The sequence below is a fragment of the Epithele typhae genome, assembly GCF_022376455.1.
Source record: "Epithele typhae strain CBS 203.58 chromosome Unknown BXZ73scaffold_18, whole genome shotgun sequence".
NCBI lineage: Eukaryota > Fungi > Basidiomycota > Agaricomycetes > Polyporales > Epitheliaceae > Epithele > Epithele typhae.
This window is the reverse complement of record NW_025954209.1, coordinates 217,961-243,090: the sequence shown is the minus strand read 5'-3', so window position 1 is coordinate 243,090 and position 25,130 is coordinate 217,961. Positions and strand designations below refer to the sequence as shown.

General features: G+C 61.0%; 7 protein-coding genes across 7 annotated transcripts; 5 read left to right on the top strand and 2 right to left on the bottom strand.

The window, feature by feature from the left end:
* Window positions 1–504: 504 nt before the first annotated feature.
* Window positions 505–1,770, top strand: BXZ73DRAFT_89524 (Aldo/keto reductase; the record flags this gene model as incomplete). The annotated part of the gene is made up of 6 exons (XM_048025315.1): window positions 505–612; window positions 699–767; window positions 788–926; window positions 991–1,326; window positions 1,385–1,522; window positions 1,586–1,770. 6 exons carry the CDS (start codon window positions 505–507, stop codon window positions 1,768–1,770), a joined length of 975 nt encoding a protein of 324 aa, XP_047878783.1.
* A 700-nt stretch (window positions 1,771–2,470) lies between these two features.
* BXZ73DRAFT_100551 (uncharacterized protein) lies at window positions 2,471–3,741 on the top strand (the record flags this gene model as incomplete). The annotated part of the gene is made up of 6 exons (XM_048014611.1): window positions 2,471–2,524; window positions 2,579–2,641; window positions 2,690–3,083; window positions 3,208–3,403; window positions 3,454–3,609; window positions 3,663–3,741. 6 exons carry the CDS (start codon window positions 2,471–2,473, stop codon window positions 3,739–3,741), a joined length of 942 nt encoding a protein of 313 aa, XP_047878782.1.
* A 1,158-nt stretch (window positions 3,742–4,899) lies between these two features.
* Window positions 4,900–6,824, top strand: BXZ73DRAFT_89523 (cytochrome P450 98A3; the record flags this gene model as incomplete). Its single annotated transcript, XM_048025314.1, has 11 exons — window positions 4,900–5,095; window positions 5,150–5,208; window positions 5,232–5,278; window positions 5,334–5,522; window positions 5,599–5,822; window positions 5,857–5,861; window positions 5,919–6,086; window positions 6,188–6,438; window positions 6,501–6,557; window positions 6,590–6,631; window positions 6,680–6,824. 11 exons carry the CDS (start codon window positions 4,900–4,902, stop codon window positions 6,822–6,824), a joined length of 1,383 nt encoding a protein of 460 aa, XP_047878781.1.
* Window positions 6,825–7,831: 1,007 nt separating this feature from the next.
* BXZ73DRAFT_100549 (uncharacterized protein) lies at window positions 7,832–9,594 on the bottom strand (the record flags this gene model as incomplete). Its single annotated transcript, XM_048014610.1, has 7 exons — window positions 7,832–7,890; window positions 7,952–8,106; window positions 8,161–8,445; window positions 8,513–9,182; window positions 9,241–9,361; window positions 9,427–9,432; window positions 9,487–9,594. The coding sequence occupies 7 exons, from the start codon at window positions 9,592–9,594 to the stop codon at window positions 7,832–7,834; spliced, it is 1,404 nt and encodes a 467-aa protein (XP_047878780.1).
* A 1,666-nt stretch (window positions 9,595–11,260) lies between these two features.
* On the top strand, window positions 11,261–12,754 carry BXZ73DRAFT_100548 (uncharacterized protein; the record flags this gene model as incomplete). Its single annotated transcript, XM_048014609.1, has 5 exons — window positions 11,261–11,407; window positions 11,466–11,812; window positions 12,028–12,282; window positions 12,363–12,625; window positions 12,687–12,754. 5 exons carry the CDS (start codon window positions 11,261–11,263, stop codon window positions 12,752–12,754), a joined length of 1,080 nt encoding a protein of 359 aa, XP_047878779.1.
* Window positions 12,755–15,182: 2,428 nt separating this feature from the next.
* BXZ73DRAFT_76861 (uncharacterized protein) lies at window positions 15,183–17,480 on the top strand (the record flags this gene model as incomplete). The annotated part of the gene is made up of 8 exons (XM_048022523.1): window positions 15,183–15,403; window positions 15,565–15,781; window positions 15,866–15,968; window positions 16,041–16,065; window positions 16,234–16,474; window positions 16,601–16,684; window positions 16,750–17,190; window positions 17,442–17,480. 8 exons carry the CDS (start codon window positions 15,183–15,185, stop codon window positions 17,478–17,480), a joined length of 1,371 nt encoding a protein of 456 aa, XP_047878778.1.
* Window positions 17,481–20,337: 2,857 nt separating this feature from the next.
* Window positions 20,338–24,341, bottom strand: BXZ73DRAFT_100545 (uncharacterized protein; the record flags this gene model as incomplete). Its single annotated transcript, XM_048014608.1, has 21 exons — window positions 20,338–20,370; window positions 20,548–20,680; window positions 20,729–20,772; window positions 20,844–20,849; window positions 20,913–20,955; window positions 21,019–21,034; window positions 21,103–21,243; window positions 21,307–21,397; window positions 21,492–21,816; window positions 22,220–22,280; window positions 22,846–22,916; window positions 22,969–22,997; window positions 23,052–23,103; window positions 23,158–23,173; window positions 23,230–23,370; window positions 23,431–23,578; window positions 23,635–23,735; window positions 23,790–23,853; window positions 23,912–24,078; window positions 24,147–24,223; window positions 24,280–24,341. 21 exons carry the CDS (start codon window positions 24,339–24,341, stop codon window positions 20,338–20,340), a joined length of 1,821 nt encoding a protein of 606 aa, XP_047878777.1.
* Between the last annotated feature and the right edge of the window lie 789 nt (window positions 24,342–25,130).

The following is a 25,130-nucleotide window of genomic DNA, read 5'->3' as shown; positions in this document are numbered from 1 at the left end:
TTTTGTGTAGCTGCATCGACTTCATTGTCATTCCTCTGCAATTTCGTTTGTTCTCTTCCGCCTGTGGGTTTTTCCACCCCGACGCGTCAAACGGCAGCCGGGCGGTCCGGACGGCCCCGCAAGGTATTGCATCGATGGATGGCGTTGCAAGGAATCCGAGACGAGCTCTGGTGTCCTCAAGAGCATGCTCCGCGAATTGACTTGCTCGTTCTGCGCCGACAGTCCCTGAACAAGCTCTGGGCCCGCATCAGCTGCTCGCAGCGATCCAGGGCACACACAATCCCAGCCAGCACAGGCCAGCACTAGTGAAAGCGTCCATCGGCGAGCAGGTCAGGCGACGCGCGCGGTGTTCCGACCGTCTCTCGGTCCGGCGGGCCGCTCGATCCACGGGGCTATGGGGCGTTGGCGGGCTCAGAATCCGCGGCGGTGGTATAAAGGGCGGGCGCATCGCGCGCATCGTCGCTATCACCCCCTTCCATCGCTCTTACCCACCGTCTCCCCACGATGTCGTTCGGCAAGGTGATCCCCTTCAGCTACACAGACGCCCCGCTGGCCATCCCGCAGATTGGACTAGGGACCTGGCTGTCGAAGCCGAAGGAGGTAGAAAACGCGGTGCGTCTTTTTCTCTTCTCACGTGCGGGGTCTTCGAGGTGGCTGGGATATGCTCGAGCGGGGCAGGACTGACGGCGCACGCGCAGGTCGAGGTCGCGATCCACGCCGGCTACCGGCACATCGACTGCGCGATGATCTACCAGAACCAGGACGAGGTCGGCGCCGCGTTCAAAAGGTCATCCCCTCCGTCGTCAAGCGCGAGGACATCTTCGTCACCACCAAGCTCTGGAACACCTCACACAAGCCCGAGGAGGTCGAGAAGGAGCTCGACGAGTCCCTCAAGCAGCTCGGCCTCGACTACGTCGACCTCTACCGTGCGTCCTCCCTCTTTTCCCTCCGTGTATGCGCGTCGCGTGCTCACCCGCGCCCCGCGCGCAGTCGTCCACTGGCCCGTCGCGTTCCCGCCCGTGCCGTTCAACACCAACCTCGAGCCCGAGGACAGCGCGAAGCCCGGCTGGGTCCAGCTCGACCTCGACACGAGCCTCGTCGACACCTGGAAGGCAATGATCGCCCTCAAGAGCACCGGCAAGGTCAAGGCGATCGGCGTCTCCAACTTCGCGATCCCCCACATCCGCGGCATCGTCGAGGCCACCGGCGTCTGGCCGGCCGTGAACCAGATCGAGGCGCACCCGCTCCTGCTCCAGGATGACCTCGTCGCGTACTGCAAGGAGAACAAGATCCACCTGACCGCGTACAGCCCGCTCGGGAACAACAGTACGTGCTGTGGTGCCATGTTTTTCAGCGTTCTGTGCTGACGCGCACGCGCTTTCAGTGGCTGGTGAGCCCATGCTCACGGAGTACCCCGAGGTGAAGGCGATTGCTGCCAAGGTCGGCGCGACCCCGGCGCAGGTGCTCGTCGCGTGGGGCGCGAAGCGCGGGTACTCGATCATCCCGAAGAGCGTCACCCCCTGTGCGTGTCCTTTCGTCCGTCTCCGGGCGTCGATTCCGGGCTGACGCCGTGCGTTCGCGACAGCGCGCATCGAGTCGAACTTCCAGCAGGTCGAGCTCTCGGACGAGGACTACGCGGCGCTGTGCGAGCTCGGGCGCAAGAAGCGCCGGCGGTACAACATCAAGACGACTTACCCCGTCTTCTGGGACATCAACATCTTCAGCGAGCCGGAGGAGGCGAACACGACCAACCAGGTCAAGATCGCGTGAGCGTGGACTGTGGCGCCTGTATGACCGGCGAGCGGTGTACTTATCTGTAACGATGTATTGTATCCGATTCAAAGAAAGTCTCCCAGATATGTTTGGGCAGATCGTCATCATTGGAGGTGACAGCCTCACCTTGGACCTACTGCTCTCGTCCGCGGGCCGCTCGTTATGCGCCGCTCAACAGGGTCGCAAGATGTTCGTTTCACGCGGGTACAGTCAGACCGATCGTATGGCTGAATAACAGGAACGCATCATATAAGGTGAACCTCGGCTTACCTTCGACATCTTCGATTGAGCTAATTGATGTAAAGCGTTGTAGTTATGTGTAACACTATACTGCGAACTACTCCTTGGTTGCCTTTGTCCGCAGTGCCCCGCCGCAGCCCTGTTGTTACACCTTCACAACGATGCTACCGTGGTCGCGAGTGGGAATGCGCAGGGCCAAAGCTCTGAGCGCTGTTACCGGGAAGGTGCGTCTTCTTTTGATCTGCCTGTGTCGACGCCGGCGTCAGCGCCAAGTACATGGCAGAACAAAAGGATGCGTTGCCTACAACAGCCAATGGCGGGGCCTGAACCACCTGAAGGGGTACAAGACACAAGTTTTTTGTCATCCTTGAACCTCATGTGCAAAACGCAATTGATTTAGGCTCCCCGCGCGTGCCACTGTCAGCCCCTCCACCTCCGCTATCCCTCCACTCACTCTATGGAAGAAATGACCGTATCTCCCCCCTCTCAGACGGCCTGGGCCCCTTCACCTGTATGTACGTTGCCGTACAACTAGATCCGGCCGCAATGGTTCAACATCTCCGAGATCCTTCGCACTGACGGCCGCCCAAGCAATGCGCCCGAAGACATACCTCGCTTCATCACCGCCGTTCGTGCTTGCATATCTATATCACAATAAAAACTGACGTTTTCACAGTGCATCAACATTCCGTTCCCGTGGATGCGATGGTTCAAGTACGAGATCGCCATGCTCGGAAACACCCTTCCCCCGTTCGACGAGGAGGAATGCTTCGAGCCGCAGATGTGCGCCCCAGTGCTGCCCAACGACTCGCATCCGACGGGACGGACGCCCCTTGTGACGCACCCCAGCCCGTTCCCGTTCCCGGGCTGCTTCCGCTGGCCGCATGACGAGATAGACATCCGTGTGCTCCCACGCGAGAGTGGTTGGGACGACGAGACAGGATTTTGCCTCAAGGGTGCTGCCCAGATGAAGCTCTGCGACTACTGGGACGCAGACCGTCCACGGCAAGACGAGCTCTACGTGCTACGGCTGCGCAAAGAGAAGGCACTGAAGGCCGGCATACCGCTTGGTGAGCCGCGATATACTGTTCGCGTGCGCCGTGAAAAGCTCATCATCTGATTGCAGAAGGTGCCTCGAACCCCCTACTATTGCATCCCGGGTAAATAAATGCTGACGCGGGGATGATCCTTCAGATTACGTGGAAGATTGCGACGGCTCTTCAATGACCTCGAGCAGCGAGGGGAGCGACATTCTGCGCTCTGCGTATTCAGACGAACCTGATGAGATGATCCCCATCATGGATCTACGCTACGAGTTGGCCGAATACCTGACGGCCGAGAACATCCCCGACCCCAGAGGCATATACGAGGAGATAGACGAGATACGAAAGTGGGCCCAATTCGATCTTGCCATGACACTACTCTCATGCCTCCTGACAGGATTATTGAGCAGTCGTACAGTCGCAGCTATACTGTGTATAGTAAGGACCTGAGCGGCGATGCCGTGGTCCAAACTCAGGCCGTTAGTGTGCTTCCTGTTCAGCATGCTTATCACGAGGCCCTCGATGAGGGATCCACGCTGCCCGTACCCACGATGTCCGTTTCGTCATCGCAAACGGCGACCGCACCCGGCGTTGACTGCCGCCCAGAACGTGGAACGCAAGCAGATGGTGGAGTGTCCCAGGAGGTGCCCGGATGCGAGAAAGCAACGATCTCTTCACGCCGTAGTGAGTTTAGACCTCATTTTAATACCACTGGTCGTCTCAACGATATGTTCCACTTTAAAAGGAGTTCGTGCGAAGACAGCAAGAAGGATTGGTGTAACGTCCGGGGCTACATATGCAGCCTGTTTTGTCACCCACTCCCCGTCTGGCCCTGAGTTCCGACTGCACTTATGTCAATCTAATCGAATCATTGGGAGCGCTGGAGCATTGGCTGTGACGGCGCGAGAGCGAATCTCGGATAATCCTACGAGTACACACAGCTTCAACATGGTGCGCCTCCACAGGAATTGCAGTGCACGTACGTCTCTCTCGCTTCTTCGTCGGTACCGTCCGGGCGTGGTATTTTTTCCTGGAAGAAATAATCACGAATTTCATATCACATATCCACAATGGGTATGAACTAGGCTCCGTCAGGTCCGACGAAAGTCCACGAACGCCCGTGGCGACTCGACGCAACCGGGGGAAGTAGGCTGTAGACGGATGACTTGTGCCTTCAGTGTAAAGAGCCGGACGAGAATCGTACATACATTCTCCGGCGACACCGCTAGTCAGTGTCATCAGTAGTTCCGCCCGAGTGTCTGGGTCAGAACGGAGCGAGGCTTGGCCAACGGCAGCGGCGCCGTCCAGACTTGGATTGGTGTCCGTCTTCAGGCGGTTGTGGACGGGGCCGTCAACGAGGGTCATTTGGGACGACGGAACGCCATGAACGCACCTAATCTCATCTCTGACTCTGGTCTCTGTCCTCCGCGACGCTGATGCTACGTATACCGTTCCGTATCTTCGGTGGCGAGCGGCTGGCAGTTCGGGGGGTCGAACCGCCGGTGCCATTTGATGACGTAATGCATTCTCCACCAGCACCACGCGGTCGTCCTTCTCAGGCAAAGTGGTTTTTCTTGCCTCAAGGCCTCGGGCATTCTTTCGGTGCGAATTCCTCTCTCGTTTCCCCGGCGGCGTTGTGCGTGCTCCGGACTGAGGTGCCATGGCTGAGATCTGAGATTCCGCTAATCGTCCTAGTAGAACCCATGCTTGGAATCTGCCGATGAGGCTCTTTCCGATGTCAGTCTGTGACAGTGGTGAGTTCGACCCTTCTATTGGGCGCTCGAGGGGTCGCATATGACCCCGAGCACGACGCAGAAGAGCCCGCCAATCCAGTCCCACTGTCATGTTCCTCGATGGGTCCTCTCCTTGGGCATGGACCGCAGCCGCCTCCGTCCTTGTCGTCATCTTCTGGCAGTCTCAAGCACAAAAGCGTCGTCGCCTACCTCCAGGTCCTCCACCCTTGCCGATTTTGGGAAATGCTCTCGACGTGCCCCGTCATCACCTAGGCCTTGAGTTCTGGAAGATGACGCAGAAGTACGGTATGTCGCCCTCTAGCCGTCCGCCGAGCACAGCGGTGATGACTCTCATCCCAGGCGACCTCGTCTATCTGAACGCCCTCGGAAAGTCCATGCTTGTCATCGGCTCGCAGAAAGTCGCCCGGACCTGCTCGAAAAGCGATCTGCGAACTATTCGGATCGCCCTTGCTCTGTCATGGCAGAGCTGTGGGTTTTCTCTTCCTTTGGCATCCAACCCTTTCTCATCACATCACACCCCCAGAACAAAGTTCGACAGAATGTTTGCCGTTCGCTGCTACGGCGAACGTTGGCGCCTCCACCGCCGCGTTTTCCACGAGGCTTTCAACGTCGACGTAGTCTCCCAGTTCCAACCCGTCCAACTGAACTCGGCTCGGCGCTTCTTGCTCGCCCTCCTCAACTCTCACCACGATATCGCTGCCCGTCTGAAATTGTACGTCACAGGACTCCGCCCGCGCCCGCACTCTGGTGGGCGATCCGTGAACAGGCCCCTTCTTATCGCTTCACAGCTCGATCGCCTCAAATCTGATGCGGGTCGCGTACGGCATCGACATGACCGAGGAGAACGACAAGTACTTCGACATGGTCGAACGCATCTCGGAGACCGGCGAAGCGATCTCCGTTCCTGGCCGCTTTCCCGTCGAAGCGATCCCGAGCCTGCTCTACCTCCCTCGTGGTTTCCTGGCGGAGGCTTCAAGGCGATGGCCCGCGAGGCTGCGGCGCACTTCGAGACGTCCCTCAGCACGCTGTATAATATGCCGTGGAAGGAATCGTGAGTGCGACGACCGACGTGTCCGTCTGATGCCGTCGATACTGACGTTCCTCGCAGGACTTGGGCGCCGCCAGAGAGTCTTTCGTCTCTCGTTTGCTCGACGACGCTAGCAAGTACGACTTGGAACGAGCAGGCGAGCGCGATCTGAAGTCTTTCATCGGCGATCTTACGATCACCATCTATGCGGGTACGTCCCCGACCATCTGCTTATCCGTTTGTCCTGACGTATTGATCGTGCAGCTGGCTCGGATACTGTGAGTACCGTTAGTCGACTCCTTCATCAAACTCACCGTGCCCATTACCTCAGAGCAATGCTGCGATGCAAGCCTTCTTCCTGCCATGGCGATGTACCCCGACGTTCAACGAAAGGCCAAGAGGAGCTCGATCGCGTCATCGGAGCGGATCGTCTGCCCGACTTCTCCGACAGAGAGTCCCTACCGTACCTCGGCGCGCTCCTCAAGGAGCTGATGAGATGGCACGTCATCACGCCCATCGCCCTGCCCCACGCGGTCATGGAGGACGACATATACAACGGCTACCTGATCCCCGGCGGCACCGCCGTGGCGGTGAACGTTTGGTGGGCCGTCTTCATCCACCGCCTTCCTCGACCGCTTCACTCATGGAGACGCGTGTATTCAGGGCCATCGCGCGCGACCCCGAGCTGTACCCCGACCCGGACGCGTTCCTCCCGGAGCGGTTCCTCGACGCGCACGGCCACTGGACCCCAGCAAGCCCGGCCCGTCCGAGTGGGCGTTCGGCTTCGGTCGCAGGTACGCGTGCCCGCTCGCGTTTCCCGCCGACCGCTGACGCTCGCCCAGGATCTGCCCCGGGCTGCACTTCGCGGAGGCGTTCCTGTTCATCTACGTCGCCTCGATCCTCCACGCGTTCAGCATGCGCCGCCCGTCGACGCCGACGGGGCTCCCCTCGAGCTCGTGCACGACACCGCGACGATCGGCGTCATAATGTAAGTCCCGCGTTTCTGGTCGGCTCTCGGCTTGCTGACTGGAGCTGGACCTGGCCTTAGGCATCCCCCTCCTCATGACTACGTCGTGAAGCCTCGCTTTGCTCACGCCGAGCAGCTCATCAACGAGGCTCGGTGGGAGACCTGACGCGGAAAGAACCGCTTTCACGTGTATGTACATACCCCTAAATCCGATTACGCGTGGCTGTCGCGGACACGATGCGCGCGTCCCCGGGGGATCCGACACTTGCGGTGTCAAGTAGTGTCGACACGGACGAGGGGCGGTTGGAGATGATCGATAGTCCTGTGCGGCAGCTGTCCTCTCAGCACGGTGGACCTCCGAGGAGCGAGAGTCGTGGTTGCGACATATAAGAGCCCTTACTATCCCGACCCTCTACAAGGCTAGAGCGGAAGAGCTTCGAAAGCGTGCGCTCGCTCCTCTCTTCCGTTTCGAGTTGATGCCGATATCGTTCGTTCAGGTATAGACGCTAGCGCGCGTTCGATCGCGTTCTCCGCCCAGTTAGTCTGTTCCGCTCCTCATCCGTCATCAGTCTGCAATGACTTTGATGCCCCCGGGTCCACAAGCGCACCGACTCACCATGCCATACGCAGACGGTGCCGGGCCGGGTGTGTCGAGCCGACTAACATCATCCACAGCAGACGACGTTCACATTCCCAGCCCGTGGCGGCCGAAAGATCTATGGCGGCGCATGAAAAGGCCCGCCGCGGATCTCGTCATTGCTCCCAGGACATACCTTTCGGTGAGATGGTGCGCTTATAAGGCGCTAGCGACCTATGCATGCCTCTTTCCGAGCCACAGATCGTGTCGGATCTCATCCGTGAACCTCGTCCTTGCGCACGGCCCAATCGGCAGTGACCTCAGTCCAAGTATCCACCCCAAGCCTCCTATGCTTATTATATACATCATATGTTAAGCCCTTCCTTCTGCTAGACTACAAAGACTCTAGGCTCAAGACAGAGTTCGTGAAAGTTCGTGCAGCAGCCATGCTCAGTCACACGAGGTTGCAGAGCACGAGCTCAGCGCCCTCCGCGCCGTGGACGAGGAACCTGGAGATAGGAAGGCAGGACGTGAGCCCGGCGGCGCTAGAGCGTCAAGCCCAAAACGTACGCGTCAGGTCGCCAACCGCGAGGCCGCGGCCCCGCGGCGCCTCCTGCACCGAGTAGGACCGTGACCGGACATGGCGGTGCGAAGGCGGCCGTGGTGGCGGCGAGCACGCTGGGCCCCCGTGCCGCGGACTGCCTCGCTTGCAGTCCTTCACGATCCTGTACCGCCCGTCAGTATGCTATACTCTACATAGCAGGACCAGGAATGCTCACCTCTGAATATCCCTGCAGTACCGCAAGAACTCGACCGGGCTCGGCACGTCCTCGTCCCGCGCAAAGTGCGCGGGCAAATCGAGCCACAGGTGACGACCGGCTCGCAGTCGTCCGAGTGCGCGCCGAGGATGCTGGGCATCGTCGCGATCGTCGGGAACCGCCTCGACATCGACGTCGCGCCCGAGAGGCCGGAAAAGCTTGAGAGGCCGGAATTCCGCGAGATGCCGGAGATGCCGGACAGCGCCATCGATACCGCGACCGAGCGGGTGTAGACGGAGTCGTACGCTGGGGCGTCGAATGCGTCGAGGTCGAAGTCGGGCGTGAGGCGAGGTGAGCGCCGAAGCCCACGAACGCGGCATAGTCGACGTCAGCGTGTACGTTCGCGTCGGCGTCGGCGTCGGCATCCGCGCCAGAGGAAGAAGCCTTGTCGAATTTGAATGTCGGGGTCCCGACGGCGGTAGTGCGCCCAGAGTCGAGCGCGGCACCACGCGACCCAACGTGGGTGTCCTCCGAGGTGGAAGGGCTTCCCGAGAGCGCGCGGGCACCTGCGCCGATGGTCTGCCAGCCCGCCGCGTGCCACGCGTTCTCCTGCTCTTCGTCCCCGTGGCCGTAGCGGATGTCCGCTTCCACCCACAGACGCTCCAGTTCCTCGTCCTCGAGGCCGCCCATCGTCCGCGCCCCGCTGGCCAAGTGGTACTTCGCCAGCGCGGCCTGCAGCGTGTGCGCGCGCGACCGCGCCTTCGCGGCGCGCACGCGCGCGCAATCCCCAGCGAAGCCCATCTGCATCTCCACGTACTCCTCCACGCTCAACCGCCACTCCCGTTGCTCCGCCCCCGACCGCCCCCAGCTCCGCTCGGTCCGGCTCGCGCACGAACGCAGAGCTGCGCATCGCGCCCGTGCCAATTGTAGCAGTTCTGGTACGGAAACGACGGGGAGCCCGCTCTGGCTCCAGGACGCGGCCGCGGAGGAAGTGAGGCCGCGATGTCGGTGGTTGGCGCCGTGACCAAAGCGGAGGTGGTGGGCTTCACCGGTAGACGCGTGCGGTCGGGGTGCGCGGCATTGGGGAAGACTGGGGCGCACATGCTCGGCGTGTATCCGAGCTCGTGATTGGAGGGCCGGAGGGATGGCCGACGGCGGCGATGATGAGCTTTGTGGTCGCGCTGGCGGTGGCGTGCGGGGCGCGATGGCACTCGTAGTCTGGCTTCGATTTCGCGTCAGAGTGCGACGTGAGCCACGGGAGGAGGGCCGAGTGGAGCAGGGCGAGACCACGGCCTGGACACCGCGTTGAACGCATGGACGCAGACACAGACGAAGGGAGTGGCTCACCTCCTGGATGAACACAAGACACTTCCCCGCGGGTCGCAATGCGCGAATTGCGGCACACGCTTGGTTGTCGAGGAAGGGGAGTGCATCGAGCGTGGCTTCGAGGTCCATTTGTGCTACTGCGTAGCGGAAGGGGCGCAGGAGCTGGAGGCCATGCTAGGTCGGAGGGTGTGAGGTGCCCTTGCAGAGCTCGTAGATTAAACGGAGCTCGGTTGGTCCCTCCTCTCTTCTCAGTCGGGGTCGTGTGGTCGTGTTCGTAGCGAAATGGTCGAGACTGTGGATCAAGGGGGCAGGATGGAGCGGGGAGCGGAGCGTCGTCAAGCCTGCGGAGGTATATATGTCAGGCCCAAGGCACAGTGGAAGCAGAAAGGAGGAAACTTCAAGCCTCAGGTGCTGTGGCACGCCAGAAGGCCGCGGGCCACCTTGCTGGGCTCGGACTGGCTCGGCCACCACACGCTTACTCGACAGCACTGACCCAACAAGCGCCCTTGTCATTTTGGGCACCCTGGGTGGCCGGAGGGGCCGAAGGGCCATGCGACCTCCGCAGCACCACGCACCACATTCGACCATGGGGGAATCCTGATTACGTCCACAGAACGACTTCTGTGGACCTTGTGCCTTCCCAGTAGAGGTCCGCGCGATCTGAAGCCTTCGTGCCAATCGATCTGAAGTGAAGGACTCACCACGAACCCCCAAACATCGTCGAGACGCCAAGCACCGACGGGACAAGGAGCACGAGTGAATCTTGTGACCTCGAGATAGTCAGGTGGAACGTGAGTGGAGGAGGATCGCGCCCATTCACTAAAACGAACTCACCAAGTCTTGTCATCGTCTCTCTTCGCAGTCCGGACCCCGCATCCATGTTCCAAGCCTGCATTCAGGCTTGCAGCATAATGTATGCACTTGTGCCGAGTCTGTCATGCGTGACGACGGCTATGCTGGTCTCCATAGAAGAGCCTTATCATCTGGCTTCGACGAGTCTCTAAATGCGACCCTTATGAGAGGGCGCCTCGACAGCTGCACGAGAGATACCTACCACGCCAAATCCATGCAATTTCTTGTGTGCAGTTGTCAAGTGGATAAAGATAGAAGACGAGAAGGAGAAGTATGCTGCACAAGTAGACGTTGAGTAGACGGTGTCGAAAGCAAGCAACACTAAGAACAAATAGGACTCGCGCGCGCTTCGTTTGGCGCAAAGATTAGATAGCGGGAATCAATGTCTTGAGGGCCGGTCATGACGCGTCGACACGCAATCGCCGCCGAGGCTCAACCAACCGTCCATGTGCATCAGTACACCTCGCTGCCAGATGGATATAGGAAGAGTATCAGTGCAAGTTTTGAGGCTCTTCCCCTGTTCATTGTTCAATTAACGGTCGAAGCTGAGATAACATGGTGAGTAAGCTCATTCATGGAAACCCGGCCAAACCGCGCTGTTCGTGCTGTCAGTCTCATTTCAAGTATACAGAGGCCTGTGCTGCTCCTTTCCATTGATTGCAACCAAGATCACCGAAGTTCGACCTCCGAACTCCGCCGTGAATGTGCTGAGACAGTGTCCTGCGATTGTGCCAACAAAGCGCGCATCAAGCACGGTTTAGACATGCCCGACTTCCATCACTCCGACACCAGACACGACGTACTGCAAGAACGACGCTTCGCATTGCCCATTCCCTTCGACCCGCCACCTTCCCACAGGCCGGCGCACATCGACGCCGACGGTCTCTAAAAGCACCCGTCTCCCCGCATGTCTACCGATCTATCCTTCGTTCCTCCTCTCACAATGAGCTCTTCTTGCTTTCCTCTTCCTAGTTCTTACGCCGTTGCAGAGATCGACCTGGAGTCAAGTTTTCGCAGCATCATTGACCCCAGTGCGCATCTGGCAGCACGGGAGATCAAGACGACCAAGTGTCTCGTTTACCTACACTCAGTACGCCCTCTTCCTCCCTTTCCCTGGCACGTCAATTTGCTCAACATCTTCTCTCCAGTTACAAGAACTTCCAGCACCCTATGCTCCGGACTTCGTGTACTACGTCTACCTCGTCGGCCCCACCCTCCGCCCCCAGAACCCCTCCCTCTGCCTCACGACGGACATGTGCACGCCCATCTTCCCGAACACCGCCCACCCGACCGGCCGGGCGCCGATCCGCCCCGACCCCGCCTTCCCGCTCGCGAACTGCGCGCACTGGGCCGGGCCCGACGCGGCGCTGTGCGTGCGCGTCAAGCGCGGGCGGTACGCGCGCGCGGAGGCCGTCGAGCTCCCGGACGACGAGTACCTCCGCCTGGAGCGCGACCGCGCGGAGGACGCGTTCCGCGCGCGGAGCATCGCGGCCGAGTGCGCGATCCTGGAGCTCGAGGCGGCGCGGAGCGGCTCGACGCGACGCGCGCGGCGGAGGACGCGCTGAGGCAGGCGAGTCTGGAGTCGGACGGCGCGCCGGCGGGGGGACGATGACGACGAGCGGGAGTCGTGCGCGTCGGCGTCGTCGCACACGACGTCGGGCGACCGCGGCACGTTCGGGGAGAGGCGTGGACGGTCCGGCGGGAGGGTAGAGTCGCGGTCAAGCTCGAGCGCTCGTCGACGCCGTCGTCGCTCTGCTCTTCGTCGACCACCTCGCTGTCGTCGTCTTCGATGGGCTCGTGGGACGACCTCGCGGACTTCGACTACGACCTGTTCGAGCCCCGCGAGGGCCCTCGCAAGTGCCACATACCGGTCGTGAACATCTGGCTCGACATCGAGGCGCACCTGCCCCCAGGGCACGTCCCGGACCCCGTCGAGTTCATGCGCCAACACGAGGCGGTGTCTCAGTGCGTCCCTCCCTCTATTCTTACTGCACATGAGCCCACGCTCGCACACTCTCCACATCGAAACTGACATCGACGAGCAGGCTTCTGCGCGAGTACCGGACGCCCGAAGTGGTCACCATCCGGCTCGACCTCGGCATGATGCGCCTGTCCGACTCGTCCAGCGAAGACCGCGCCCGGCAACTTCCCGTGGCGCTCGCGCGCCAGCACTCCTACCTGCGCCGTCTCCCGCGGCGTGTCCCCCTGCCCGCCGCCGCCGCGGACGACGACGAGAAACAGAGTTTGTCTACGGCCGGCAGGGCTTCCGTGGCGGAATACAAGGCGAGACCCGGGGCAGGCCTGCGAGGTCAGTCGTCACGCGCACCCCGCGCACGCCCGTTTTCATGCTTCTCTTTCGCATCTTGCAGGTGTCCCCAACCGGTTTCTCGCCGCGCTCGCGGCGCGTTGCTGTATGCCGTCCGCGTGCGAACCGTAGCGTAGGTGCTAGCGCGCCTTCTGTGTCCGTGAGTTCGCGCTAGCGCGCCTTCGCGCCGCAGGCCCGGCGCCGAACGCGACGCGCATAACTTATTCGCATTACTTACCAGTTCTCAGCATCTCATTACCGTCCACCACATGCATGGCTCGTCCTTACTACGTTTACCGCTCCCTTAATCCCGCCGCGCGCGCCCGTACTGTACCCGCGCAGATAAGTGCTGAGTCGCAACATATCTCCAGTTTATGTAATTTCCGCTCGAACGTCCCCAAGCACACGTTCCCGCACGGGCGACGCCGACACGCACACAGAAGCGTCCTTCCCTGCTTTCGCCGCGCTCCTCGGAAGGGCCTGCCCCGCCGGCGCTCCGGTCCGCTGCGGACGCCGTGCGTCTCGAATGCGGGCCTCGAAGGTCGCGCACCGATATAGGCATGGCAGGTCCGGCAGGTGTGTCTGCGCGGGTGGTCCCATGGGGGCACCTCCCGGGCGTCGGAGATTGCGAGCGAGTGCGTGCGCTTCGCGCCTCAAGGCCTGACGTCGGACGTCCGCGGGACTCTTGCGCAGGTGGACACCGGCGATAAACGTCATACGCCGAGGGCCGGCCTACGAGAGAGAGGCCTGTCGAGGTGGACGGCGTGGCATATATGTGTGTGTTTTCGGGGCCAGCAGCGAGTTGCAACGGACCGATGACGAAACTCGGGCGTCTAGAATCCGTTGCGGGCACGGCCGGCCGGGCCGCCAGACCGCGCATTCCACCGGCGAGCGCTATTGGCGTCATTAGTCTCGAAAGCTTCAAATTGGTCGTCAAAGCTTTGCTTCCCTTCGCCACCCTGATCACGCATCGAACACCTCATGCAACCGAAGAAACGGCTTATCAATGTCACCGTGCGGGAAATTAGCAAGCTTGTTCCATCCTCAGTCTCGCACGTGCGTTACACCTTCGACTGACCGTTGACGATGGTGCATATAAATAATCCTGGCCCCGGTGGGCACTCAGCTGCGCTTCGCCAGCATCAAGGTGCTATTCTTGCACGTTCGCACAGGAACACATCCGTGGCCAGCTCCAGAACCGCATTTCATATAACAGGAGGCACGCATTGGTTCTCTTCTCCCGCGTTGTCGCCTGGCAAGTATCTGGAGAGCTCCCGCAGGCGTTTCATGAGCTCCTTCTCATGTCTCGAACGCTGTCTTGAACAGCTTTGATGAGAGCGTGCGGAGCCGCTCCCATCCAGGCTGTTCTAGCAGCATCGAAGATCAGTTCTCTGCAGAACCGAGTGGTCCTAGGATTCCACCTGAGTTCCGACCTCAGAGGACCCTCGAAAGTTGGAAGTCCATTGGGAGTCTGTGTCCCATGGAGACTTGATATCTTTATTGGTGCCTTGACGTGCCCAAGTTGCCGTGTGTGTAGTGAATTGTGCAGCTTGGACAGCTGTCAAACGGAGCACACGTTTTACAGGGTCGTGGCCACGCTTGCCGGTCTCTGCGAGGCATCATCCCACATCGCTGCGGGTGTCGACCGCGCACTAATGCGCGCGGATCTCGATCTCTGACACGTCCATATGCAATCAACCCCGTAGGTAGGCATGCGACCGCGAGAAGCTGCCGGCGATGAGCGGGAGAGACAGCGCGGCACCGCCAGGGGCTCGGCGTGCGCTTCCGGCCCGCGCCCAAGCCGCAGAGCTACGGCCTACGGGGTCGTTCGCCAAGTATCGTGTTTGGGGAGCGGATTCCTCCACTTCCATCCGTTTCATCATCCGTGCTAAGACCGAGCTCGAGGGCTACGAGCGACGTTGCTCGGAGCCCCGCCAGAGGCGCGCATCCAAATGCGGCTGACGTGGTATTCGTGCGAACTGTGCCTGGCGCGGGTCTCGCTGCTCGTCGTGACGGCAGGATTCCCTGGCTCCTTGCCGGTCCTTGGGCACCTCTCAAGATCTCACGGGCCCTTCACGGCTGCACTTGCATCGCGGCGCGAAGCCTTCCACCGCGCGCGCAGACCATCCAGCGCAACCGCGGAGAGCACTTCACTCCCGCGCGCACGCAGCCGCCCACGAAACGGGATTGGCTCGCGCCCAGCGCGCGTGCCCACCTCGCCCCACAAAACTCGAACACCCGTCGCCCGCGCAGAAACAGAGAAGCTTCCCGCTCGTCCAATCTCGAGATTGCGCAGGGCTGGCCGGCGCTGTGGGCCGTATGGCCCCGTCCGCGACTCCGCGCGCAACCCACGACCAGGGCCCGGGCGCCAAGAGCATATCTTCCCGATCAAAGTTGCCCCCGTGCCGAGCTCTCGTACAAGTAGAATACCCGGGACACTTCGCCGCCCCGAGTCCGAGCCACGCCTGCGCCCTCGCCGCCTCCCCCGTCCCCGCCCCCGACGCGCCGCCCTCACCGTCCACGGTCCGCTGCAACTCGCGACTGTGCGCGCCGCCTCGCCATGGCCTCCAACAACACCACCGGCGCCCTCAGCGCCAGCCAGGCGAGCAGGCTCCGCCACGAGCTGACGATGCTCGCCGACCAGCGCGTTTTTCCGGTGCTGGTGGAGACCGCGCTCTTTGGTGAGCACTTCTGCAGGATTCTGGGGAAGGTGCACGTCGGGTTGACACTGCTCGTAGCTGTGTTCACCCTGCTCTCCGGCTTCTCGACCTGGATACTTTGGTGCGTCTGTTCCCTTGCTGCTCCCTTCCGGAGGCGCTCATGCTTTTCCACCTGTCCGTTATGCCACTCGCCTGCGGTCCCGCGGACGCACGCAATCTTGTCCTACGGGATCTACACTCTGTCTTCCACGCCTCCACGTCCTTCGATCCCGCCACCATCAGCAAACGGGGGATCCGCGCGTCATGGTCGAACCGTATCATGCTCTTCTTCACCCTCGCCATGTACGCCATCTCCACGCTCGACTGGGCCATCGACATCAAACTTCTCCAGAACGACCTCCACTCGCTCACCCTCGTCGGCCTCGGCGTTCGGACCCCACCGTTCGGGCTCTCGAGCCCCGCGCTCCTCACGCTGCAAGGCATCACGAGCGTCGTCTGCGTAAGTCCCGCGCCCCTCGTCCCGCGCGCTCGCACAGGCGCTCGCTGCTGCGGAGCTGACGCGCGCGCGCGCCCCGCTGCACAGATCATCCTCGGCGACGCCGTCGTCTGCTGGCGCGTCTGCGTCGTGTGGGCGAACCAGCGGTGGGTCACCGCCATGGTCGCCTTCTGGGTCCTCGGCTCGATAGGTGCGCGTTCCCGCACGCGGCCTGCGCACGCGCGATGACATCAGGAACTGACCATTGCCTCGGCCCGCGCAGGCGTCTTCACCGCGTGGAGCGTCATGTTCGTCGGCTTCTACTACCCGGTGCCCCGCCCGTCATGGTCCTCGTCGAGCACAACAACATCCTGAACGCGTTCGCGTTCTCGTGGTCCGCCGCGACGAACGTGTGGGCGACCACGGTTATTGGGATCAGGGCTTGGTGCGTTTCCGCCTCTCGCGCTATTTGCCAGATCTTCTGACGGTACCCCGTCCCTCGCCGATGATCCGTCCGTGCTCTCACGTCGTCATATCCCCTTCGGAACGTTCACCGCCCCCTTCCTGCCATCTACAAATGACCATTGGTCTCGCGCGGGCGCGCGCCACAGGCGACAGCGCCGCGACTTCCGTCGCCACATGCGCAGCTCGGGGCTCGCGGTGCACAACATCCTCACCCTCCTCGTCGACTTCGGCGTCATCTACACGATCTTCATGGTGCGTCCGAATCTCCTTCGCCCGCGCGCGGCGCGCGCCTCCCACCGTACGGCATCCCGCCCCGTGCGGATCCGCGATGCGCCGCGCGCTGATTGGTGCCTTTCTGAATATATCCCCGCCCCCCAGCTCCTCAACGTGATCGTGCTCGCGCCGCAGCTCAACGGCGGCGTCTTCTTCTCCTACGTCGTCCTCTTCATGCAGCAGATCACCGTGCGTCTCCCTCTCCATCCCTTCGTTCCCGCGTTCTCCCCCTCACGCGCCGCCCCCGCACGCAGGGCATGTACCCGACCGCGGTCATCGCGCTCGTCGCGCTCCGCAAGTCCGCGCTCGAGCACCACTTCACGTACCCTCCGACCAGTCCTCGTTCCGGAGCCCCGCGCGCGAGGACTCGCTCCTCCCCTTCCACGTCGCCCCGCCCGCCGGCGCCCCACGGGCGGCACGACGACGCTCGACGGCGGCGACGGCGACGACGACCGCTGCCCGTCGTCCGCGTCCGCGTCCGGGTTCGGCGACAAGCACCGGCGCGTGCTGGCGTTCCGCCCCGGGGGCACGGGCGTCACGAGCGCGACGAGTGCGGCGAGCGAGAAGGACGCGTACGCGTCTGGGCGGGCGAGGAGGGCGAGCTGGAGAGCCCGGTCGAGGGCGTCGCGGAGCCCGATCGCGAGGCGGAGAGAGACGCGGGGCACGGGGACGGGTGGGGTCGGCGAGGTAGTCGCGTGGGTTCCTCGTCGCTCCGTCGTTCTGTCGCTCTCGTCGCTTGTCCGTTGCCCGCTGTTGCCCGCTGTTGTGCTCTGCTGTGTGATATGCATCCTGCGCCTGTCTGCGTCGTGCTCGTCGTCAGTAGTCTCCAGTCCTAGAACGTGCTACCTAGCTATACATACTTGCACCACCTACCCTGTCCCACCCTACTCCCGCTCGTTTTCTGTACTCTAATCCGCCGTCCCCCTCGGCTTTGAACATTACGCAGACTTACGCCTACGCTACGCTTCAAAATATCCCTGGATGATACCACCCCTGTACTTGTTCCTCCACACGCGCCGCCCAATTTACTCTACCTGCAACGTCAACTAGGTATCGTGCCTGTCCTTCCCACGGCGGCCCTGTCCACTCTCGAACCACGATCCGGGATTCCACCCGCACCGCATCGCAGGGCGACATAATGAAGAGAACCATCCCGCAGTTTTCCCGCCCTCCGTTCCGCCTGGTCAATCCCGTCGGAGCAGTCGGCGGGCGCGGAGATGGGCCTGACGGCGGCCTCGCGGCGTCGTCCACAAGCCAATAGCGCCGAGCCCAGCGGCCCGGCCAGCACCCGTCCACGACGATTTTAAACGCCTGCGTGTCTCTGTTCCTCCCATCGTCATCAAGTTGCTGTTCGCCGTCGAGGGGCGACATCAACGCCGATTGATATTCTCATATTATATGGCACAGCGGTATCAAACTCTCGCAGGCCCCCCCTCCGCGTTCGCCCCCAATGTCCCAGCTCCAAACTCGAACGCAACGCCCATACCGCCGGCGGAGATCCCGCAGAGCTAGGCCATTTCCGGTCGCTTCAATCCCGTCGCGGAAGTCTAGGGGTCCCCGGTGAAGGCTTCATGTGCCGGAGATGATGGCAAGTGGGCCACCTTGTGCGGCAAGTCATGCTCTGCGTGGTGGGAGTGGCCTGTCCTTGGAGCGCAAGAGTAAGTGTCTTTGCTTATGAATGCTCGTATTGATATTGACCCTCGTTTCTGCCTGTAGGCGAGCACGGACGGAAAAGGCCGAGTCCACTTCCGGAGAAGCCCCCGGATTGGCGAATTGCACACGATGTTCTCCATGCAGGAACCTACCTTCCCGGTCTATCCAAGACGACACAAGCCACGCCGTCTTCCTCCTGAACAATCGCCCCACCGTTTCCGTGCCGTTCGGCGAGCACCCGCTTTGAACCTGCTATGTTTGTCGCCGCCATTGTCTTTGTGACGCCGAAATGATTCGCACTAGGGCGAGAGGCGCAGATGAGGCGTGTTCCGAAACGCGCCCAATTGAAAGGCACGTTCACCCCATCATGCGACCGCGGCTCAACAGACCTGTTAGGACGAGCTTAACGGAAGTGCCCCGTCCCAAAGCCAGTCGGAGATTGAACAACACATGGGCCGGGTCAGAGACGCCGAGAACCGGGTGAAGAAAAGTTTATCGTGATGCCTGCAGGCTCGACCGTCATGCCGCGAAACACGCGTCTGCAACGACGCGCCTTTGCCACGCTTTATGATCCCTCGCTCTCAAATCCTTTTCCGTCCGTGCCTTCAAAAACCCCCCGTGTCCGCTCCGACCCGCTATTATTCCCCCTCCTCCGCCACCTCCAGAAACCCGCTTCCGCATGACCATCGTCAAGCTCTCCGTCCCGGACGTCAGGTCCTACGTCGTTGCCGAGCTCGACTCGAAGCCACGCTGGACGGAGTCGCGGATCCTGCCGTGCGCGCACGGATACAGGCGATCACGCCCGCAAAATGCCTCCTGTTCCTGAACCACGTACGTGTTCTCCTCGCCTTCCCTTCTCCGACCCTGGTGCCCTACGCAGTGCTCAAGGGAAACCACCCCTATGTTCTGCCACACAGCACGACCCGTCACTGGAACCGCGCACGCATGCACCTACACCGTTGACCTGATCGGCCCTGGCTTTCGCCCCGCCGACCCTTCAAAAGGCCTCACTCCAGACATGTGTGCGCCGATCTTCCCGACCGCGGCGGGCCCCACCCACCGCGCGCCTCTCCACACCGTGCCCGCGTTCCCGTTCCGGAACTGCGCCCACTGGTTCGGCACGGACATGTCGCTGAACGTGCGCATCGGCGTGGGGAGCGGCGGCGGCGGCGGCAAGCCTGGCGCGGCGCGGCGTCGCGCGCGCACGCGCCGTACGAGCTCCCGTACGACCAGTACCTCCTGCTCGAGAACATGTACGACGAGGACATCCGGCGGGGCGAGGACGCGCTGTTCGGCACCGGGGCCCCTCCGCCGCGGCGGACGTGCGTTCGGTGCAGTCGCGCGCGTCCCGCGTCTCGCAGCGGCCCTCGTTCGACGGCGAGAGTCTGTTTTCGGACGGGGAAGGCGGTGCGCGCCTTCCCGTGCTCAGGGCGTGGACGGACCTGCCGGCGCACCTCGCACCGGGCGCGGTCCCGGACCCGCTGGTCTTCGCGGAGCAGTACCGGGCGCTGACGCGGTGCGTGCCCCTTCCTTCTCTCCCCGCCCTGCCGTCTTCGCCGCCTCATCTCCGCGAATCCCGGTGCGGCGCGTGCTCACTCGGGTTCCGTTTCAGGATGCTGCAGGGCGACGTCGCCGCCGCATCTGGCGCGGGCGCCCCGCCCTGGTGGTCGACGGACAGCAGCGGGAGCGGCGAGCACTCGGGCAGCAGCGGCGCGTCGTCGATGACCGCGCCTGCGCCGCCGCGCGGGGGACATCCGAAGAGCAAGAGTGAGCGTCCTGCCCGACGAGCCTCCCACAGCCCAGCTGAACGTTCCCGCAGATCTGCCGTCGAAGGCGCTGCGCGCCGTCCGCTCGTTCTTCTCCCTGCAAAGCCACAGTCAGTGAAGTCGCAAGTGGGCACCGGGCAGGTCCTGCACGCCTCCACCGTCCACGGCCGCTTCGCTGCGCGTCCATCCCGGCCATTAGTCGTCCCCCGTCCGTGCGTCCCTTGATGCGTTCAGTATTAATTCGCCCCACAAAGCACTCGCACCGCATCTCCAACGCCCGACTCCGGGGCCCGGCGTCCCCACGGCAAACTACCTGTGCCATATACTGCGAGATAACATGTATGTACGTACGCTAATGCACCCGCCACCCTCGACCGCGACCACGCCTCCTCCTCCTCCCCCTCCCCCTTACGCCCCACTGCCCTACGCCCATCCGCCGCCCTCGCCACCACCCGGCTGTCGCCCCCCATGACGACGCACAGCCCGTCTTCAAACGGATCGCTCGAATATACGATCGGATCTGCCCCCCACTCGCGCCCGTCGTCGTCGCCGTCCCTCCCTGCCTGCCCACCGCCCATCCCGGAGAGAACCCCTGTGGTCGGGGCGCCCACGTCCCCAACGCGCTCGTCCCACCGGCGAGGGGTCGCAGAACACGAGGGTGGACCCGCCCGAGTCGGACGTGGCGCGGGTGGATTCGCCGCGGTCGGAGAAGTAGTAGAGGCCGCGGAGGGCGAGGATGAAGCGCGAGAGCGTCAGGACGGTGTACCTGCGCGCGTGAGCACGTGGCGGGGGGACGACGGGGGTCCGCGCTCACACTTCGCAAAAGTAGGGCCAGACGGAGAAGATCGAGACGGCGGTCTGGGCCACGCGAGCGGCGTCGGAGGGCGTGCGTCAGGCGCGGGGGCGCGTGGGGCGTGGGTGGCACTCACGGCGTTCTGCACGTTTCCGGGCGTCAGAATCTACGAGAACGTTCGCGGAGGGGGAAGGGAGTGACGTACCGGGTTGGCGTAGAGTTTCATGAACAGGTTGACGAGAAGGAGACTGTCGAGTGCGGGACAGAGGTCAACACTCGCGCCGCGGGGGTGGGACTTGCGCGGTACGCACATGAAGTACACTGAGCCTGCGCGCGAACCCGTCGACTGAAGGTCAGCGCCCAGGTTCCCACACAGCGCGAGAGGCTCCACCCACCGTCGCGCATGAGCAGTGTGGCCAGCGGGGAGCGCAGGCCGGATTCCACCGCCGCGCGCCGCACGGCGAGCGTCTTCCACCATGTGAGCAGGATCACGATGCACGTCGCCGCGATCGTGCATGCGATGCTCGCCATCTTGACTGTCGCATCAACGACAGGCGTCAGACCTCGGGGCTTCGAAAGATGCTTTGAGGTGCACTCACGCTCTTGCAGGGTGCTCCTGGAGAACCAATAGTCGTACCTGCATCCTTCAGGCCCGGGAAGCTGGACCGCAGTGTAGGTGGATGTCTCCACCTGAGTCCACACACAGTCAGCCACATTCGTCCGCTTCTCGACTCCTTGCCGTCACGTCCGAACGCGTAGCACAGCCCAACGAGCGCAGACTCACCAGCACGAAGATGGGCTGGACGAGGAGCAGTGGCACGACCACGTACAGCACGCGGCGGTCGCGCGCGGCTATGGCGTACGCGCGCAGCGCTGTGAACGCAACGATCGCGAAGTAGTTGATCGCGTAGAGGACGTCGTCGGTGTGCGTGAGCGCGGCACAGGTCTGGTCGGAAGGGCTCCAGAGGACCTCGAGGAGGATGACGGCGCGTTCGACAAAGAGCGTGTATCGGATGAGGATGTAAGTGAGGGTTACGGAGCTGAATGGATTCTTCCAGATGCACGCCACCTCCGCGGGGAATGTGAGCAGGAAGTCGTAGGAAGCAGGGCTGAAACGGCAGTGCCGAAAATGTGAGGATGAAATCGTCGGACTTTGGGAAGATCTTACCTGTGGATGCTACTAGGAAGTAGTTCTCAACTAGCCTGATCAGATTTTCTATCAGAAGCGAATCATGACCAGAGAACTCTCGAATGTCAGCGTACCTCTTCTCTGCAAGCATCGGCCAGATCTAGTGTCCGGCCTGTGTTTGTGGGACGAAGCGACGGGCCGGTAGGTGCAAGGCGAGTGGACTGCAGTGGGCGAAGAACGTAGCACCCCCAGCGGGCTTCTGGCTATTACTTCACCTGACAATATGGAATTCCTGCACTGCGCCGCCCGACAGTACGGTATGGCTGGCCGTCATGCCGCGCGATAGACGTGGCGGAGCGGTCTGCTGAGCGCCAAGTGCTGACCTCCGGCTTTGCGGGACATCGGTCCCAAGAGTTTGCTGCGACCCGACCGGGGACAAAAAGACTGTGGGACATCAGGCTGTGAGTATAGAAGCATGCACGGATCCTGTCCGAGAAGCCGCCAGGCGTGTGACGCCGATGTTAGCGCGGAAAGACGTCGAATCGACGCTTCGGTAGTGGTTGTCAGCGTTCTGCGCAGCGTCCATGTTGTGGGGAATGCCACTCTGTTCTCACAATGGATGGTACAGTTCTGCCAAACGTTCAGAGAGCATCAGGTCAAGCATTGACAGATCTGCGAGTTACCTGCCGCAAACTCCGCACATTCTGCCCAGAATGCACCATAGTAGGACTGCGGCACCACTCTACGATTCGGTCTCGTGATGTACAACGGGTTCATACTACATCGGTCAACCCACAACAAAACCGCCAGCATTCAGGACAATATCAACATCAATATGTTTCATAGCCGCTACGCACCTTATTAAACGATCTCTTCAGGATGGACTGCGAGGTGCGACGCCTGGTGTTCAAGGGAGTCCCGGCCTGAGCCAGTCTCTCCTGAGACGGGTTGTCTACAACGCTCGACGATGCCGATGAAGGAAATTGCATCGTTCCATCCATGGAGATACTCTCGCTTTCACGCGCCTTATCCACTTCCCGAAGGTCGAGCATTAATCGGGTATGAAATATCGCGGCCAGACTGCAAACGCGTCAGCACGCCACCACGGCGGCCCGTGTGGGAGAAAACGCACGCTTCGCCGAAATAGGCGCATACTAACAGCTGAGAAGGGTGAGTAATGATGATGGGCGTAAAATGGCTGGCATGGCGGCTTACCGAGTCGGTTAAGTTGGTGACTATGATAGCAACCTGGAGGAGCACCAAGATGCTATACTTTGACGTCAGCGAATCCACATCAATCGAGTCTGCGGTTTGAGCGTACATGAAATAAGTCGTTCCTACACTCGCAGCTGTGATCAGCGACATCGTATGAATACAACCGCCTTGCACCTACCGTCTATGAGGAAAAGTCGAGTAAAGAGGGTGGGCCTCCCCACACGTTCCATAGCGCGATGGAGCCCATACGTCGCTCTCCATGTGATCACGAGCACAATGAAGTCCGCAGCAATCGTGGTTGTCTCCGCAGCGATGACGTCTGATGCATCGGAGTTAGTTCTGGTTTGAAGCCTGCGCCAAGCCTGTGCTTACATCTAACAATTGTCAATCCCATCACTGTTGATGAAGTGGATAAAGTAGAAGGAAACTCCGCACCTTGTCCAGGTAGCATGGGTGATGTTGCGGTATATGTAGAGACATCCGATCGACGGCCCCCCTTGCACAGCCTCGTACCACGAGCCTTCGTACTAAAATATCATCGTAAGAGGTCATGCGGCATGCTTACATACGCAAGTGGACGTACGGCGAGGAGCACCGGTTTAACAAGGGCGAAAGGGGCGATAAGAAGCAACGGTTTCCAATAGCCACACCCGGCTAGGGCATATCCCCGAAAAACAGTGAACGCTGAAAGAAAATGAGAACGCTTGACTGGCTCCAGAATGCGTGACATTTACTGACCTCCGAAGGCAGCATGGGTGAGGACGACGAGCACATCATCGCTCCGGGTGATAACGTGGCAAGTCTGAGAGAGTGAAACGGGAGTCAGTGACTTTGCATATATATGAACGGCGATGTCTAACCGTGTCACTCGAGCCCCAGATCAGCACTGCGGACACGAGAGCCACCCTCGAGACCAGGGGGAAGTATCGCATGCATAGGAACACAACCGTCGCGCCCGAAAAATTGCCGCCCCAAATATGTTCAACCTCAGTTGGGAAAGTGAGGATGAAATCGAACCACAAGAGCGCTGCGAAACACTATCGTTAGCAATTGGAAATCTCAAGTCCTTGCAAACAAGGGTGACTCCTCCCGCACCTGTGGATGCTAAGATACAGTAGTTGGCGTCCAATCGATACATGAAAGCATGGACCGGTTCCATAGAGCTTGGATGACTGTGGGAGCGGTGTCAGATGCAGGTCGCAGAAGTGTCTGGTAAAACGTTATTCACAAGTTTGGATAGGCAGAGTTAATGTCACCTAGCGCCGGCTCTTCCGAATCGGCAACGAACATGTTTAGTCTTGCTCGCATTGCGGCTCCACAAGGTGGTAGATGAGCAACTCAGCGTTCTGACGGCTCGTTAAATAGTGGCAAACGAGTAAGCTTTGATTGCTTGTCCTCGTCCACCGTCCGCTCATCATGTCCGCTGAGATAGCGGAACCCTCCCAGGGACAGCTTCATCTCGTGGTCACCTGTCAATCTGGCTTTTCGTGAGTAAGTAAAATACGAATGCGCATAAAAGAGAAGACAAACGTGCTCCAAAGCTTAGTAGAAGGCGGACGAACTCCTTGCTGCACCAGACGAGCTTTGTGAGACTGTCAGATACTCATCGATGAGATAGCGATAACGGCACGGATAACGTACATGGATGACATTGGCACGGAATTTTGAGGTGGATGTGCTGATGGATATGAAAGGAGGGGTAAAATGACGTTTCGGACAAGCGCTTTGGTTTGCTGGAATGTTGATGAGATATTTTTGTCGAGGTCCCAGCTTGTAGGGTGTTGGCCACGAGTTGACATGGTGCTTGTGACTTTGTCCATGTGCAACAAATCTCTAGGGGCATTCTGCTCCACGAGGAGACGCACTTGTCAGGAGACGTCAGCCCGGCGACTTGGCGGCATCGCCGGCACCTGAACAAGGCCTGTCAAACTCGTACGATTACACTGGACACGTTTCTCGATAGTGTACATGGCATCTTGCTGATAATAATCACTAAAGCTGACAGATGTCAGCACCAAGTGTTCACGCTCATACAAACCCACTCACCGTCGCTCCAGGCATTCGCCGTCGTCTACCTCT